The sequence below is a fragment of the Dromiciops gliroides genome, chromosome 1, assembly GCF_019393635.1.
Source record: "Dromiciops gliroides isolate mDroGli1 chromosome 1, mDroGli1.pri, whole genome shotgun sequence".
Taxonomy (NCBI): domain Eukaryota; kingdom Metazoa; phylum Chordata; class Mammalia; order Microbiotheria; family Microbiotheriidae; genus Dromiciops; species Dromiciops gliroides.
The window spans coordinates 135,835,790-135,852,546 of NC_057861.1; the positions used below are offsets into that span (position 1 = coordinate 135,835,790).

General features: G+C 35.4%; 1 protein-coding gene across 48 annotated transcripts in view; it reads right to left on the reverse strand.

The window, feature by feature from the left end:
* RIMS2 (regulating synaptic membrane exocytosis 2) overlaps window positions 1-16,757 on the reverse strand; it is an 821,964-nt gene that overhangs the window by 20,562 nt on the left and 784,645 nt on the right. The window contains exon 1 of one of the 48 annotated variants that reach the window (XM_043983632.1): window positions 14,134-14,630. The exons of the other annotated variants lie outside the window; for them this stretch is intronic. Within the exon in view, the coding sequence (XP_043839567.1) occupies window positions 14,134-14,275 (142 nt within the window). The 5' untranslated portion in view covers window positions 14,276-14,630. Of the gene's footprint in view, window positions 1-14,133; window positions 14,631-16,757 lie in introns of those variants that run through there. 48 annotated transcript variants of the gene reach the window in all.

Here is a 16,757-nt window from a genome sequence, read left to right on the forward strand (position 1 = left end):
GATGAAGTCATTGACCCTCTTTGTCTTCTTTGAAACACAATTACCTTTTTCATTACAGACAAATAACTTCTACACTACCTGCTATATGTCTCATAAATTTATTATATGGATCATGAGTTAATATCTACAAAAATACTTTTTAAACTGGAAACCACCATATAAATATAAGATATTATTATTACATTCTATATTACTACTAAGTTCTCATAAGTATTTTAACAATTTTAAACATTAACTTGCATATTTTGAAGGAGTAAAAATGGGTTTAAAGGGTAAAGTTATTATCTTTTATTAATTAGAATTATAAAGCAATTCAATCTTTCCTTCATATGTAAAATATATAGTATAAATAATATAAATAACATGGTATAAATATACAGAATAAATAATCTAGTATCATAAATAGTATAATACAATAGAGTGATATAATGTTGTATAAATAATAGAATTCTTTATATAGTAATTCCATATGATAATTTTACTAGTAAATATGACCATTTTGCTTTTACTAAATGAAATGGAAAACTCACAAATAAATGCCCTTCCATAACATACCTGAAAACAACGAAAAGATGAGAATTGCTCTTTAGCACCAAGGCTTGAATGGAATGTTATGTAGAACAAAACCCATTAGAAATAATTTCTCTGGGGCTCATAAAAATTATAAATCTGTAACTAACCAATATTCAACTGAAGCTTTATTCCTCCTTTGGATCCATGATCTCATAGAAGTGAGCATTCTTTCAACCTATATAGATCACAATCCATCCTTGGCAAACCTGTATGGCTCTCTTCCATGTCCTCTCACAAATCCACCTGAAAGTCTAACCCTGAATGCCCTACTTTGGGCCTTTCTTTAGTCTCTTGACAATTTATGGGTATTAGCAGAATACAAAAGACTGTCATCACTTAACTCTCACTCTTGGAACATGATTAGCCCATCTGTTTACACTTTTTCCCAATTAAAATTTGATTTAATGATAAGCTTCACTCTAATTTTTGTGGCAATTTTAATTTATAATATATTATCATCTGCTCATGACTACTAGGAACCTCTCCATCTTCAGTTCTTTGGAAACTATAGTAGTCTATGGATTATAGTCACCCATTACCAAAAGGATACTGTTATTTTAAAAGATAGTACTTGATCATAGGGGAAAATATGGGGATCATTGACTCTGTAATTTCCCAAAGCTGTTCAATTTCATTGGAAAATAATCTGTTGAAACCATACTATGTGATGGCACTGACTATGTGAGGAGTTGGGATACCAAAACAAAAAGGAAATACCCTCTATCCTCAAGGAGTTTACATTCCATTGGGAAGAAATCTCATGAAAAAGTTAAATACATAAAAGGAAATCCAAACATAATTTGGGGGTGGTGTGAGAAATAGGACCAACAAAAAGAGGGATCAGGAAAGGCCTCCAATAGAAGGTTATATCAAAGCTATGCTTTGGAAGAAGCAAGGGATTCTAAAAGGTGAGGTGAGGGGGATAAAACATTCCAGGCATAGGAGATAGCCAATAAAAAGTCCAAAGTCCCTCTGGTCATTGCAGAGGTGAGATTCTTGTTCAGATGACAATGCAAAAAGAACTAGCTGAGTCTAGCTAACAAACAGAAAGTAAAGATTTAAAAGGGCACCAGATGAAACAGTGATCAAATAAGATGAAAGGTAAATGCTCATAACTCCTTCTATTCATTATAGGTAAATAGCAATTGTTTCTGTTGAGGCTAGCAATCATAAGGATCTTCCCTTTCCAGAATGATTCTTTTATGAAGGCAAAGTAAGCCATCTTTGACCTTAATTCTTATTTAGCCCTCAATTACTGAATAGTTGCTACCTCGGACAAACAGAAACCTGGGAAAGACCATAGTATAAAAAGGCCAAGGCTTCCCACTGCATCCAGGGCCATCTCTAGTCATCTTGACCTATGTGACTAGAGGAGAGATTGAGGTTGACTCTGTACAGCCCTGCTTCACTTAAATCCAATTCACTTGCAAGTTAAGATATCAAACTCCTGATGTTATTGGTCCTCTTCAAGAATGAAGGATGAGGACTATACAAGAAGATAACTAGAAGCCTGTGGGAACTCTGAGTAGCAACCAGGGAGCTATACTAAGGAGCTTCTAGCCATCACAATCTTGGCTTTGGACTGACAGTCACAGCAAGGATTTGGGGCAGAGAAGAATGTATATGACTTAGGGCCTGAAGCTACCATTGCTTTTGGGAGTCACAGTAAAAGACAGAACGAACTCATGGTAGTGACTGACAAGAGAGAGATGGTGCAAAACCCAGGCAGCTCATGCCAAAGACCCTCCAGGAGGCCTGAGACCACTGCAATTGTTGACATCTGGTGAGGGACTGTCAGGATTAAAGAAAGTAGGGAATGGAGTCAGATCCCAGTTGATCACTGCACAAAGAAAATGAGATTGAGATGGGGCCAAGGCCAACAAGAAAAGGTATGAAAAGCAACAGAAAACAGGACCTGGTACTAACCACTCTATCTATAAGTGTTATACTTTACAAATCATTTTCATTACTTTAGAGACATACCAGTAGGCTCACATTGGCAATGTGCTAGCTCTAACACTGACTTCCTCTGTGTGTGTGTGTGTGATAGCAACCCTTGACAACCTGCAGCCTAGATGCCAGGGCCCTAACACACACATATATGATATATATGTATTTATGTGTGTATATACTATATATATCCTATGTGTGTGCATATGTATAGGAGGGGAAAAGATCTTGGCATAAAGTTCTGGGCTAGAAACTGAAGCTGGAGATAAAAGGAAACATACGATAAAAAAATACTATAGGTTAAGAGAAGTCCAAAAGGTAGATCCAGAAGGCAGTAGTTCCACAGTAAATATAAGTAGAACCTCAGGAAAAGGAATGGTTTGGCCATGAGGACTTCAAGAAAAGATCAAAGCAATGAAGCAAGAGATGAGAAGTGAAATTAGAGCTCTTTTAAAAAAAAATTAGAAGAATAAAGAACTTTTAACAGAGGATAGATAGATAACATGATGCTTGTTTCCATGAAAAATTCTATTTTCAGAGGTTTTGGATACATGGGTGTAGAACATTGTATATACCCTCAGATTTTTTCAATGTGTTGTTTGCTTTTACTGATTTTTTTCTTTGTCTTTAAAAAATTACTTGTTATAAGTGATGCCTCTGGAGGAGGATATAGGAAGTGATATAAAAATAAAAGATATCAATTTCTATAAAAAGATACTTCTTAAAGAAAATATATAGATTTTTTTTTTTTTAGTGAGGCAATTGGGGTTAAGTGACTTGCCCAGAGTCACACAGCGAGTAAGTGTTAAGTGTCTGAGGCCGGATTGGAACCCAGGTACTCCTGAATCCAAGGCTGGTGCTCTAGCCACTGTGCCACCTAGCTGCCCCAATATCTAGATTTTTTAGCCAAAATCTGAAAATAGTAAGGGACAAAAGGTTTAATCACACTGCTTTAAGAATAGATTACTGGTGATGATGTCATTTCTTTTCTTTCCTCTCATTCTTTGTAATAAGTGGTAGGATATAAAGCAATGAAAAGAATTTGAGCATATAATGAAGGGAAATTATGAAATTAAAAATAACAACTATGAATATTAATGGAATGAATTTACTTATAGGAGATGATAGCAGAATGGATTAGAAAGCAAAATCCAAGAAAAAAAATTGTCTACAAATATGCATCAAAATTATAATAGTATATTAACTCAATGTGTCCCTTTCAAGACTCAACCAATTTAAAAAGTTAAATAAAAAAGAAGTCAACAACCTGAATAGAACTTTAGCAAACTTAGATATGAAATATTTCTGTCAATTACTTAATGAGAATTGACATCCTCCATGAAGTAACAAATATCTTTGTCAAACATACATTTTATGCTTCACTTCACATTTATAATGAAAGGGCTACTGAACAAAAATCTTCTTATCTTATTTTTCTGGAGTCCTATATCCTAATCTGCCATGGAAGACACTTTGTTCGTAGAAACCCTATAAGGCAGGGTGTTGCTCTTCAAAATCAAATGCTTTTTTTTATATTTAACAAATAGTAAATATTGTAGGAGCTTGTATTCTTAGAACCTTTCAATCATGTGATTATAATGATGTCTATCTACTTTGTATAGTATACGAGTCTCTGAACTAATTTCTTACTCCAGAACCATGTTTTTTTCACATTTTTTTTTGCTTTTCCTCCCCTATGACCACATTTATATTGAAGTCATCAAGAATCAAAGTAAGTTAATTTTGAAGGTCTTACCAATTCTTCATGGAATTTCTCTACCTTCTCATACACTGTAGCCATTGTTGATATAGAAGCTGAAAATTTTCATGGGGAATTAAAAAAATATATTTATCAACAAGATTACCAAAAGCTCCATAATTGCATGTGAATACACAATACGATCAATTCCTTTAGTTGCTTCTTCAAAGGAGGACCTATAAACTGACTTTCCATTTAGCAGTAGCTCTTTTTTAGTTTATGGTTTCATTAATAGGGAGAATGTTGATTAATACAATTCTACTTGTCCAACAGAATTAAAGAGTCAATGAGGGGGCAGTTACGTGGTGGAGTGGATAAAGTACTGGCCCTGGATTCAGGAGGACCTGAATTCAAATCCGGCCTCAGACACTTGACACTTACTAGCTGTGTGACCTTGGGCAAGTCATTTAACCCTCACTGCCCCACCAAAAAAAAAAATATATGAAAAAAATAGTCAATGGACAAGTATCTCAGTCTATCAACAGCTGAATTGTAATGAATAGATTGTTTAAAAACTGTATAATTCTTAGTCCCCTCTGGCTTGTTTTCCATAATTCTTCTGTTACTGAAGGGCTTAATACCATTTTGTTTCATGGGTTGGTATGGCCAAAGAATAAATCATCAATCCGTAAGCATACTGGTAATAAACTTCTCCTCAGTTAGATAGGATGGACTTCAGAAAACAGTCAGTTTGTTTCTAGGAGAGGACTCAAAGTTTTTTCTAGCATAATAGAAGCTGCCACAGCTTGTATTCCACTGGTGTAATCCACTTTCACACCACAATGACACATCAGAGTAGGATCTTATGAAGATTTGTGAACATATAAATAACTAACCAAATTTCACCCAAAACTAATAATGCCAAATCCTGCATATAAAATAATTTATCCTGAACAATGTTCAATTTCTCAATGTTAACCACTGGAGGCAGAGCCAAGATGGTGGAGGAAAGGTTATGACTCTTTGTGCTCCTGACAAATTCATCCACATACCTCCAAAAAAATGCCATAAGACAACTCCTAGAGCAACAAAACCAACAAAAAGGCAGAATGAAACTATTTTCCAGCCAAAGACAGCTTAAATAGATGTCAGGGATTGTCTGCTGTTTGGTGTGAGAGAGGAGCTCTGCATGAGGTGCAGATCCAGCCTCAGGTAGGCTGTGTCTCCAGAGCCTGAGAATCTTTAGTGTCAGTGGCTTCTTCTGAAACTCAGCTCACAGACCAGTGAGGGGGTTCAGTGATTGCCCAGGGGGAAATACTGGGGGTCTCTGTGGGAGCAGAGGTGGAGCATGTTGCCCAGGAGGCTGACTTAAGTGACAGAGGCCCAGTTGGGGAGGGGCACAGAAATAGCAAGCTTTCGACTACAGAGAATAAGATTTCAATCAGATTTCTGCTTCTGGGTTAAAGAGGAAGCAGGCCATGGTTACTTTCAGGCCACGTATATTGAGAACAAGCCTAATCATAACACCTGGGACCCCCTGTAGCTTGGCACAGCCCATCCCAGAAGCAGTACTACACCTTAAGAAGGAGTTAAAAGCCAAGAAATGGGTGACAAAGATGAGCAGGCAGAGAAAGCAGCAGACCATCAAAAGTTTCTTTGGTGGCAAGGTAGATCAAAATATACCCTCATAAGAAGATAACAACAAAGTCAAAGCTCCTATATCCAAAGCTTCCAAGAAAAATATGAATTGGTCTCAGGCCATGGAAGCGCTCAAAAAGGACTTTGAAGATAAAGAAGAGTAGAGGGAAAAGTTAGAGAGGTAGAGGAAAAAATGGAAAGAGAAATGAGAGTGATGCAGGAGGATCATGAAAAAAATTCAACACCTCTGTCACTATTTGGTATGTAATTTAAAGAATATTATTTAATCTTACCAAGCCTGAATTTCACTAATAACAAATTAAAGAATGTTAGAGAAGAAAGAGACTTTACAGATATTTATTCCTTATCTCTGAAATGTAAGGGTTGTACCACATGATTTCAGTCTCTCTAACTCTGAAATTTTAGTCACTAAAAAACTGAGAGATATTGTAGGTTTTTACTTTAGTGAGAAAAGATACTTAGGTAATGATCATTTGAAAAGCCTCGTGCAAGAGACATTTCCTGATATATAAATGTTTAAAGTATTTGAACAAATACTTTTCAAAGGAAAAACCTATCTTGCCATGTGAAAAAATGCTCCAAATCACTACTAATTGAAGAAATAGATAAAACTCTGAGGTTCTACCTCAGATCCATCCAATTAATATAGGTGACAAAAAAAGGAAGAAGACAATTATTGGAAGAGCTGCAGGAAAATTGGAGGTGTGAATTGGACTAACTAATATGGAAAATAATTTGTAACTGTGTCCCCAAAATCCCTAAATTGTGCTTATCCTTTTACCAGTGATAGATAACACTTTAAAGTTTGTATCCCCAAATAACTGAAAGAGAATAACAATTCATATAGATACATATATCAGCTTCCATTACAGAAAAGAACTTGAAAGACGGTGTCCATCAATTGGAGTTGGCCACGCAAATTATGTTGTTTCAATTTAATAGAATATTAAACAATTTCTTTGTTTCTTTCAGGATTTAGCTCAAATCTCAGCTTCTGAAAGGGGCTTTTCTTGTTCTTTCTCCTCTCCCTGCCCCTCAGAGTACCTTTCTTCTGAGATTACTTTCCACCTACACTGCATATATCTTGTATGTACATACTTACAAGCTGTCTTCTCCACTGGAATGTCAGCTCTTTCAGGGCAGGGACTGTGTTTTTGCCCTTTATATCCCCACTGCTTAACTGGGAAGACTTGTATAAATTGATGTGGAATGACAAAAACGACCAGGAGAACAATTTATATAACAACATTCTAAAGAGAAACAATGTTGTAAGTCTTAAGGACTCTTGATGGATGCAATGTCCATCCACAGTTCAAGTACCAATAAGAAAACCTGCTACCTACCCCTTGACAGAAAACTAGTAGGCTGGAGATGCAGAATGAGGCATTTTTAGACACAGACTATATGGGAAAGTGTTTTTCTCAACTTGCATACCTGCCATAAGAATTCTTTTTTTTCTTCTTTCCCTTCAAGACAGCTCAAATCCCAGCTCCTAAAAGAGACCTTTCCTAGTTCACCTACCTCTTCTTCCCCTCATTGTTAGCGCCATCCCTCTGAGGTTCAATCCTATCTACCCCAAATATATCTTTTATGTACTTCATTGTTTGCCTGTTGTTTCTCCCATTAGAATGTGAGCAGGGACTGTTTTTGACTTTGTATGTTCAGCACTTAGTCTAGTGACTCAAACACAGGAAGCCCATAATAAATGTATATTGATTGATTGCTGGAGGAGAAAAAGGGGTTTAGGAGGAAGAGAGAAACTAGTGATACTTACTAAAAGTAAAAGAAAAAGTAAAGTGGTTCATTTTTTTCAAATACATAGAAAAGAAATAAGTATAGAAGAAAACAGAGAGAAGTAGTGCTATTTTGAAAGTTACATGTCAAATTGATTACATACTTAAAAGGAAAGGTAAGCTGCACATGACAGTCCTATTTCCATTGTATTTTATATGAAGAAATGTTCCTTCTATTTAGTGTTTAAATTCAGAAAAAAAATAATATTAAAAAGAGAGAGAAGCAGCATGGTATAATGAAAAGTACATTGGATTTAGAATTGAAAAAAATCTGGATTTTAAATCCAACATTCTACTTATTATCTGTGTCATATAACTATTACTTTTATTTAGTTGACCACCAAATCTGACACTTCAGTCTTATTTTTTTTTTCTGTATTCCATTACAAGGTCTTAAAGTATCTATAGAATATCTCCACCTTGCTATCCCAACAGCAATTTAAAATCACTATGTCAAAATCTTTAGTTTATCTTCCTTCATAGATTTGTTCCTCTTTTTGACTTCATTTTTCCTGTCTGTGGACCACAGAACAAGTCTTCTATCCACATTGGTAATCTTGGTGCTATTTTTGAATCTTCCTCTGCCTGATCCTTCATTTTATTAAGAAAATTATGTTAATTCCACATCTGATGAATCTTTTGTATTCCTCTCTGGACCTACTGCTACCACCAAATATAGGCTCCTCTTTACCACTTTTCTTGACTCTCACAATAGTCAAGGTTTTCTGGTTTCATTCTCTCCACACTTAATCTGTCCTTTATATTGCTGCCAGATTAATATTCCTTAAGTGTAGATATGGTGATGTGATTCTTCTGCTTTAAATAAAAATGCCTGGGAAAAACGCCTAGACTTCAGGACACTCTTCAATGGGGCACCACTCTGCCTTTCCAGTCTGATTTGCTCCCCATTACTCCCCACCACACACTTTTTACTCTAGCCAAAGTGGATCATTCTCTGTCTGCTTAATACTGTCCTGGATTTTTATACCAGTGTCTCTGCTCACATTATTCCTTATGGCTAGAATTTGCTCCCATACCTACTTTGTTGAATTCCTACTCATTCCTTAAAATCCAACTGTAATGCTCACTCCTCCATGAAACCATTATTGATCATTCCTGTAGTTACTTTCCTATTTCCTCACACAGCACATTGTTTTGCAGCATTAGTGTACTTAGTACTAGAGTTTTCTGTTATATTTTACTACTTGACTCTAGGCTCTATGAGAATAGGGATTATACCTTAACTGAAATTTGTATTTCTCACAGAAGTAAGTATGGTGCCCTCCATGAAGTAGCTATTTAATAAATGTTTTAGTTGAATCACTAAATAGCTATCTTTTGTATCCTCATACCTAGCATACTGTCTTATTTAGCATTGCCTGGTTTGTTTTGTTTTGTTTTGTTTTTTCTGCTGCAAGATCTGATGAAAATTCCTTAGCCCAACATTCAAGGCCCTCTGGAATCTAAATTTAATCTCTTTTGTAAGCGTTATGACACTATTCCCTTTTGTGCAATCAATATTCTGGCCCAACTAATTTCCATGTTTAATCTTATTTTGCGCTTTCCTACTTCTGTAAATTTCTTCATGATCTTACCCATTTCTGTCTATTTAAATCCTTCAGGGAAAAAATAACTAAATTTTGTGATTATATCATTGATGCACTTTAGGTATGATATTTTAGTCAAATGGTGGGAGATGCCAAGTTATGCAGAATTAAGGAATAAGTGATAAGGAATTGGGTATAGACTACCAGTTTGAGAAATTTGGCCCTGGGAAGAAGGGAGGATAATAACTACAGAGGACAGCAGAGTCGACTGAAAGTTCTGGGGTTTTTGATGTAGCCAAAGAATCCTAGGAATTTAGAATTTATTATAGAGAACATATCTACATGTGCTCTTTTTTACTTTTAAAAGATATTTGTGGGGGCGGCTAGGTGGCGCAGTGGATAAAGCACCGGCCCTGGATTCAGGAGTACCTGAGTTCAAATCCGGCCTCAGACACTTGACACTTACCAGCTGTGTGACCCTGGGCAAGTCACTTAACCCCCATTGCCCCGTGTAAAAAAAAAAAAAAAAGATATTTGTAAGGGGAGGGGAGTCAGTGAAGAAAAAAACCCTGAATGATTTGTCTGATGAGGGAAGGGAAAAGTATAAGTTTAAAGTCACCTAGAAGTCTGGAGTTAGAGGACAAAAGTTTGTCTTATAAATAATTTGAGATGGAAGGGAAAGAGGTGAGGAACAGATAAAGAGTCATGTTGGACTGGAGATGAGTGATGAGGAAACTGTAAGGCCAAGGTTGCTACTGATTCAATCATCCAGAAGCAGCTCTTTTCTCACTGTTTAAGCTCTTTCTGGGATCGGAGTTGATGGTTACAGCTATATTAATCATCAGATCCAGGTATGGTCAAAGGGAAGAGAGGATATGCACATGGACTCTTCTTTTTGTGCTTCAGAGAAAGCCTAAATCTTCAGATAGAATGTATATTATGCATATATGCATATAGTAGAAATGATAAACATCTCTTACTTTAGTACAGTGTATTTATTAAAAATCTAGAGCAAATCTATAAAATATTCTTTCTTTAGCAATAAGAATTTTATATACAATGAAGAATACTTTTATACTGAAAGAGAATCTTAGACAGATGTCACACTGCCTTTATACATTTTCAGTGGGTTCTCTAAAAGATGTATAAGAGATACAGAGAAGCTCACCTATGTACCAGTCCTAAAATAATCAAACAAAGCTAATTACTAAACATCTTACTATTTGCTAGTACTGCTTTAACTGTTCTATGGATACAGATACAATGAAGGAAGCAATCCCTACTCTCAAGGAGCTTACATTCCAATGAGGAAGACAACAAAATTACACATGTATGTATATGTTCTTATAAATTTATGAATGTATGTGCATATATATGTGTATATGTATATATATACATATATGTATATACACATGTGTGTGTCCACACAGAGTAAATGTGAAAAGAACAAATACAAATAAATACAAAGTAGTTAAACATAAAGTCATTTGAGAGGGAGGGGACTAGTAGACAGTATCATTTTATCTTCATTTTATATTACTTCTTCAATTCATATCTATGTTAAAGTTTTTAAAATGTGTATAACTGCTAAATGAAATAGTTGTTTATTTTTCAGACTTTTAATTATAGGTTCGAAGGATTAGAGAGTTAGATAGGGTTTTAAAGATTATCTAATCCAACCATTTAATTATTATAGAAGGGGAGACTATGGTCTTATTAAGTGAAGGAACTTGCCCAAGGTTACAGATTTAGTGACTCAAAGGGCTGGGAATTAAGCCTAAATACTGTGATTCCAAATTCACTTCTCTTTTCCACTACACTATGTTACCACCCATGATTAATGATTCATTAAAAATTAGATGATTAAAGAAAATATAATACAGTAATACTTTTACCCAGAATTCAACTGTCAGCCTCAACTATCTGGAATACAACTGGGAATGCAGTAGTAATTGAAAAAAGGCCTCTGAGAAAAACAAAATAAATGTCAAAGTCCATTCATTATACCTCACAAAATTTACACATAGAAGAAGGCAGAGTTTACTTACTTTGCATACAATTCAACAACCCTAGTTGTCTAGTTTTTTCCATAAAAGTTTGAAAGGGAAAAGCCAGTTATATTCAAATGTCTTTACAACAGTGAAAAATGACCACAGTCTCCCAGTGAGAGAGCGGACATAAAAGAAATCCATTATACAACGAGAATCAGACTAGGTAAGGACTTGAAGCACTCCAATATGGTTTCATTTAGCATGGAGGCAAATAGACTATTTTAATAGGTCTAGGCTGATACAATAACTAATGTTCATAGTAATTGAAAGTCATAGAGAAAAGGTTAAATTATATTAACTATGCTCTAAGAAGGAAAGTATATAATCTACTTTAATTCTAGCACATAAAGCGGGAGAACTCTCAGTTATAGGAAGTAGGGTGAATTATTTAGGAAAGAGTTGGGTAAAAATTCTACAGCTGAAATCAGTTGTGTGACAATGCACAATGCTCATTTGTTAGATGACAAAAATGATATCTAAGCTATTTCTCTCCAAGGGTTATTGTAGGGATCAAATGAAATAATATATGTAATGCAATTTGAAAACAAAAAAGTGCTGTATAAATTATCATCATCATCATTATAATTATTACAATCTTGAAAATATGGCTATCTGGAATGACTCATTCTCTTCTTGATAGCTGAAATTTGAAACTATTTACAATTTTCTTGGAATTTCTTATGTTTAGCAACTATTATCTATTCTCTTCCAAAATATGAAATGAAATTACAGAGCTAGGATATGAAAACTCCTTTGAATACACACACACACACACACACACATTTGAAGAAGATACAAAAGTATAATCTCTTGGTTTAAAATTAAATAGGTTATTATGCCAAACAGAAAATAATAAAAATGGTAAAATTGTGTGTTTATAAATTGTCTTCCTTTCTAGGTTCAAAGAATTTTCACCTTTACATTGTAACAAATACATCATTATTGGCCTCCATGTTATCCAAAGGCGATGGTATGTGAAACTCAAAACTAAATTAATTTTACACAACTATAATTTTAAAATATATTTCATTCTGTACTTTCAAAAAGGTTGGAGGTATTGCCATATCAAACAAATAGTAATAGGGTGTTCCAACTCCAAGAAGATTAGGGTTACTTTGCTAAGATTCAAGGTTTGAGCCAGTCTTAAACTAAATAATATATTTGGCAGCCTAGACTTAATCTTTGCCTAGATACTACTATAGGAATCTTACTGATTCCTTTATAAAGAAATATCTTTTTTGTGGTATTTCACTACAGCATCCTAAGACAATTTCGGTGGATGACAACTTTCTAAGTGGGACTATTAGAGTGTCCTCATAGATTAGTCATTATGAGTTAGGGTTGGGAGAAGATAATTTCTCTTCATTTTGAAAACTTCACTTTTGTGCAAAATTCTTGCTGGTCCAAATAAGATATCATTTTGATATATTTTATAGTCTGGTCCTCTCCTTACATTACAACCTCAGAAAAAATTATTTTCATAGAAAAGCTTCCAAACGTTTAAGCATATATGCTATGTGTGCAAATGTTAATTTACCAATGGATTTATATCAGAAAAACAAAAGTTACATTTGGTTTTCTTAATTCTTTTTTGTTACAGGACATTTCTGATATTATTTATAATGAAATAAAAATAAAAATTCTAAATTGGAAGAATATTTATGTAAAATAAAAATTGGAAGCATATTTGTTCTGAGAGAATCATCCTAGTGCCTGACTTATTTAAAACCAATTGAAATTGCATTAGAATTCATATGTCAAAAGGCTAGATGGAATTACACTGGTTCAGTAAAGCAAGCAAAAGTAATCCTTAGAAGACAGCTTTTTGGGCATTATTAACTAGTCAAAAAGGAAGAGGCTAGTTTCCTAAATAATGGTTAGAAAACCATTTCAACAATGTTTTTTTGTTTTCTATTTTTAGAATACAGGTTCTAAATCTCAGTCACAGTTCACTTTTTATTTCCTGAGCAGAAGGTATTATTAATTAGTTGTGTGTGCACTGATTTTAAGACTTTCATATAAGGTACAAATGCTGAAATGAAAATGTTAACTATTTTATGCATATAAATCTCAATATGTGCATATATACATGCAGTTCCAACTACTTTAAGTTGTCTATGTAGACAAGGTTTAAAATAGATGTTAACCATAATATTGACTGAATTCTTAGCTTAATCTATCTTCAGGGCTACTAGCTAAGGAAAAAATATGGGAATATTTGCTAATAACGATAAAATAACTTTTCAGCTCTATAAATTTCATAAGAAATTAAAAATTTTACTATGAAAGAACATAAAACAAGCAAAGAGGTCATTAGCCTAATCAGTGTGACATGCATGGTTAAAGGACAGAGGGCGATAATGAATTACTCTCTTATAATTCGGATACATATCATTTCATTAAAAAACAAAAACAAAAACAAAGTTTGGACTTTTCCTGAGGCATCTAAGAATGAGTATTCATGGTGAATATTAACCTGGCTTAAACATAGTAAAAGTCATCCGTTCTCCTATCTCCACCCTCGTTTTACTTTCAAGCACTTGGTATTTATGATTGACTGGCAGGAATGAGCAGTTTCCCAACTCTACCACACGAATCTCCCGAGGATTTACAAATTTCTGTCGTGGTTTGCCAGCATGATCCAGGGTTTGGAAGTTCAGTGGACACCTCTAGGGGATCTCATACACAGCACAGGACTGCCTCCTTTGGGAGAGCAGGGAGCAGAGCTAGACTAATTAGGTCATTACTCTTTAATTTTACTTCCTCTGTCAGTCCCCTCCACTCCACCCCCTCTCCCCAACCCAACCACCAACACTGACTTCCTGGAGGAGATGAAGTCTGGGACTGGGGGTCTCACCCACCTCCTTCCTCTTCCTCCAGTGAATTCATGCAGGGGAAATAGCCAGCCAGTGCCTCAAAGGAGGCAGAAAGACTGCTCCTGCTCTGGGAGCGTTGCATGGAGCGTCCCGCGGTGCCACTGCTCCCCAAGCCCTGCCGGCCCATCTTGGAAGAGGCCCCGCTTTTCCCGCGGTACAAGATTCGAGGCGTCTTGGCGGCTGGCGCGGCGGTAGCTGAAGCTGGGGGTCGGGGACCTGAGGCTGGACCCGGGCTGGAAAGCGGCCACGGGGCGCAGGGGTTCTCTGGGAATAGATCCAAAGACTACTCCGTGACAGGAGGAGGAAGCAGCGGTGGCTCCTGCTGTGGCTCTTGGTAAATACCCAGAGGTCTCGTCCAGGAGGGAGCACAGGCTCCTGGAGGCAGAAGCTGTGTCTCGCCACTCTCCAGCGCAAGGGAGATGCTGATGCTGCTGTCCCCACCAATCAGAAGGAGGCGGCTGCGGTGGTAGCAGCAGCAGCCACAGGACTCAGAAAAACAGCTCCCAGGATTAATACTTGTCTTCTACCTCCAGCGACTCCCCTTCTTTCCTCTTCTTCTTTTCCTTTTGCTTGGAGCGGACAGATAATTAGATGCACCATTTCTGACTCCTCAAAAATGAGTGACCTATTAGAAAACTTTTTTTTTTTTAGTTACTTAATATTGTGCATCTAAGAACAATTTGGAGGCTTTATTCCAAACAATACACATTATTTTCCTTAATCGTAGTTGAGATTTAAGTAGATGTGATTTAACTATTGTGGAAGTTTTCCATATCAAGCCACAAAAGAGCTTTGCATTTCAACAGCTTCTGTGAAAATGCACAATTATACCTTTATTTCCTTTCTACTTTTCTTATCAAAAATTAAGTTAACCTGGAAAAAGATGACAAAAGTAGAGATACAAGCATCTTTGAAAAGGGGCAACATTTAAACAAACACCTAGTTACCTTTCACTTTTTTCTTTTTCATCACAGTTTTAATGCCTTGCTTTTCGGCCCTGATAACAGAAATTTTCCATCGTATGAATAACGGTGTTTTCTATCTGCTCACTAAAGATTCTCCAAAAACATAAACATGAAAATCAGGTACTTTCAAAATCAGTGATATAAAAATCAATGTGTTTGCTTGGGGAAGAGGAGGAAGTGACAGCATCAATAAAACATTTTTGAAAATCATTTTAACAATTAAAAAAAATCTTATATCTGTCATTGGGGGCAAACAGCACTATTTGAATGTCACAAACGAAATATCTGTGTAAATAATACATATACCAAGGACTCCTATAGAAAAATCTAGTGCAATTCCCTGTATTCAAAAAGGAATTTGTCTGTCTAACCATTGAAGAATATTCTTTTTATTTCACATTTACAGAGATGTTGATTCCACACTCTGCCTTAAAAATAAAGCGTTTTCTAGACAAGTGGTGTTAGTTTTATCATCAGTAGCACCAGAAGTTCTTTCTGATATTTAATTTATTCAATTCAAGGAACATTTATTAAATTACTACTAGAGCTATGGATTTAGGAATATAAAATTGAAATAGTCCCTGACCTCTTGGAGCTATGCAAATACAAAATATACATAGAGTAAAATAACAAATTAATTTAAGCATGATAGACCACTAACAACAATGTTGAATTGGCACCTGAGCCAATCCTTGTAAGGATTCCAAGAGGTAGAGATGAGGAGGGAGAGCATTCCAGGCATGGAGACTGACCCTCTGTGAGAAAAAGAATATAAACTTGGTGGAATGGCTAGTCATTCGGTTTGCCTGGAACACAGAGTTTTCATGGGGAATAATATAAAGGAAGGCTAGAAATGTAGAATGAAACAGATTATGGAGAGCTGGGTGGAGGGATTTTTATTTTCTCCTAGAAGCAATAGGGAACCTATGAAAGTTTTGCCATAGGCGAATGCCCAGGTTAGACCTTCCTGGGCCTTAGAGAGATTATTTTGTAAGCCACATGGAAGTCAAATTCAATGAGACAGAGAGGCAGAGACAAACACACACACAGAGAAACAGAATGAGTGACAGACAGACAGGTAGGGTAAAGTTGGAAGACTAATTAGGATCCTGTTAGAGAATCTCAGGAGAGAGGTGAGAAGGTCTGAACTAATTTAACTTCTCTTTCTGGAAATAAAATGTCAACTGATCAGCATCTTCATTACAATAACTCTTTTCTTGAATAAATTATTGTCACATCCCTGATCTTTTTTTTTCTCCCTTTAGATTAAATCATTTAAAATTCAGTGTTACTATCCTCTCTAAATAAAATGTAAAACATTACATTCTAGTAAGAAATAACAAAATCCTCCCACATATCTGGAAGTTCTAGTGACAGCAAATAAACTGAGTAATAAAATATTTAGTTTATGGGTAATTATTGGTGAAACTGTGTATTAAAGCCCCAAAGCTAGAGAACTACCTATTTATAATTTTATATGATGTCTACAGGTATACTGATTTTATAGCTCAATGTGCTTCTCTTAAAACTCACAGACTACACCAATAACCAAAAATTTAAAACTACTTTCATTAAGTATATTAATTAAATATACTTATTAATAAAATATTATTTATTATTTCATTAATTAGTTCTTAATTATTC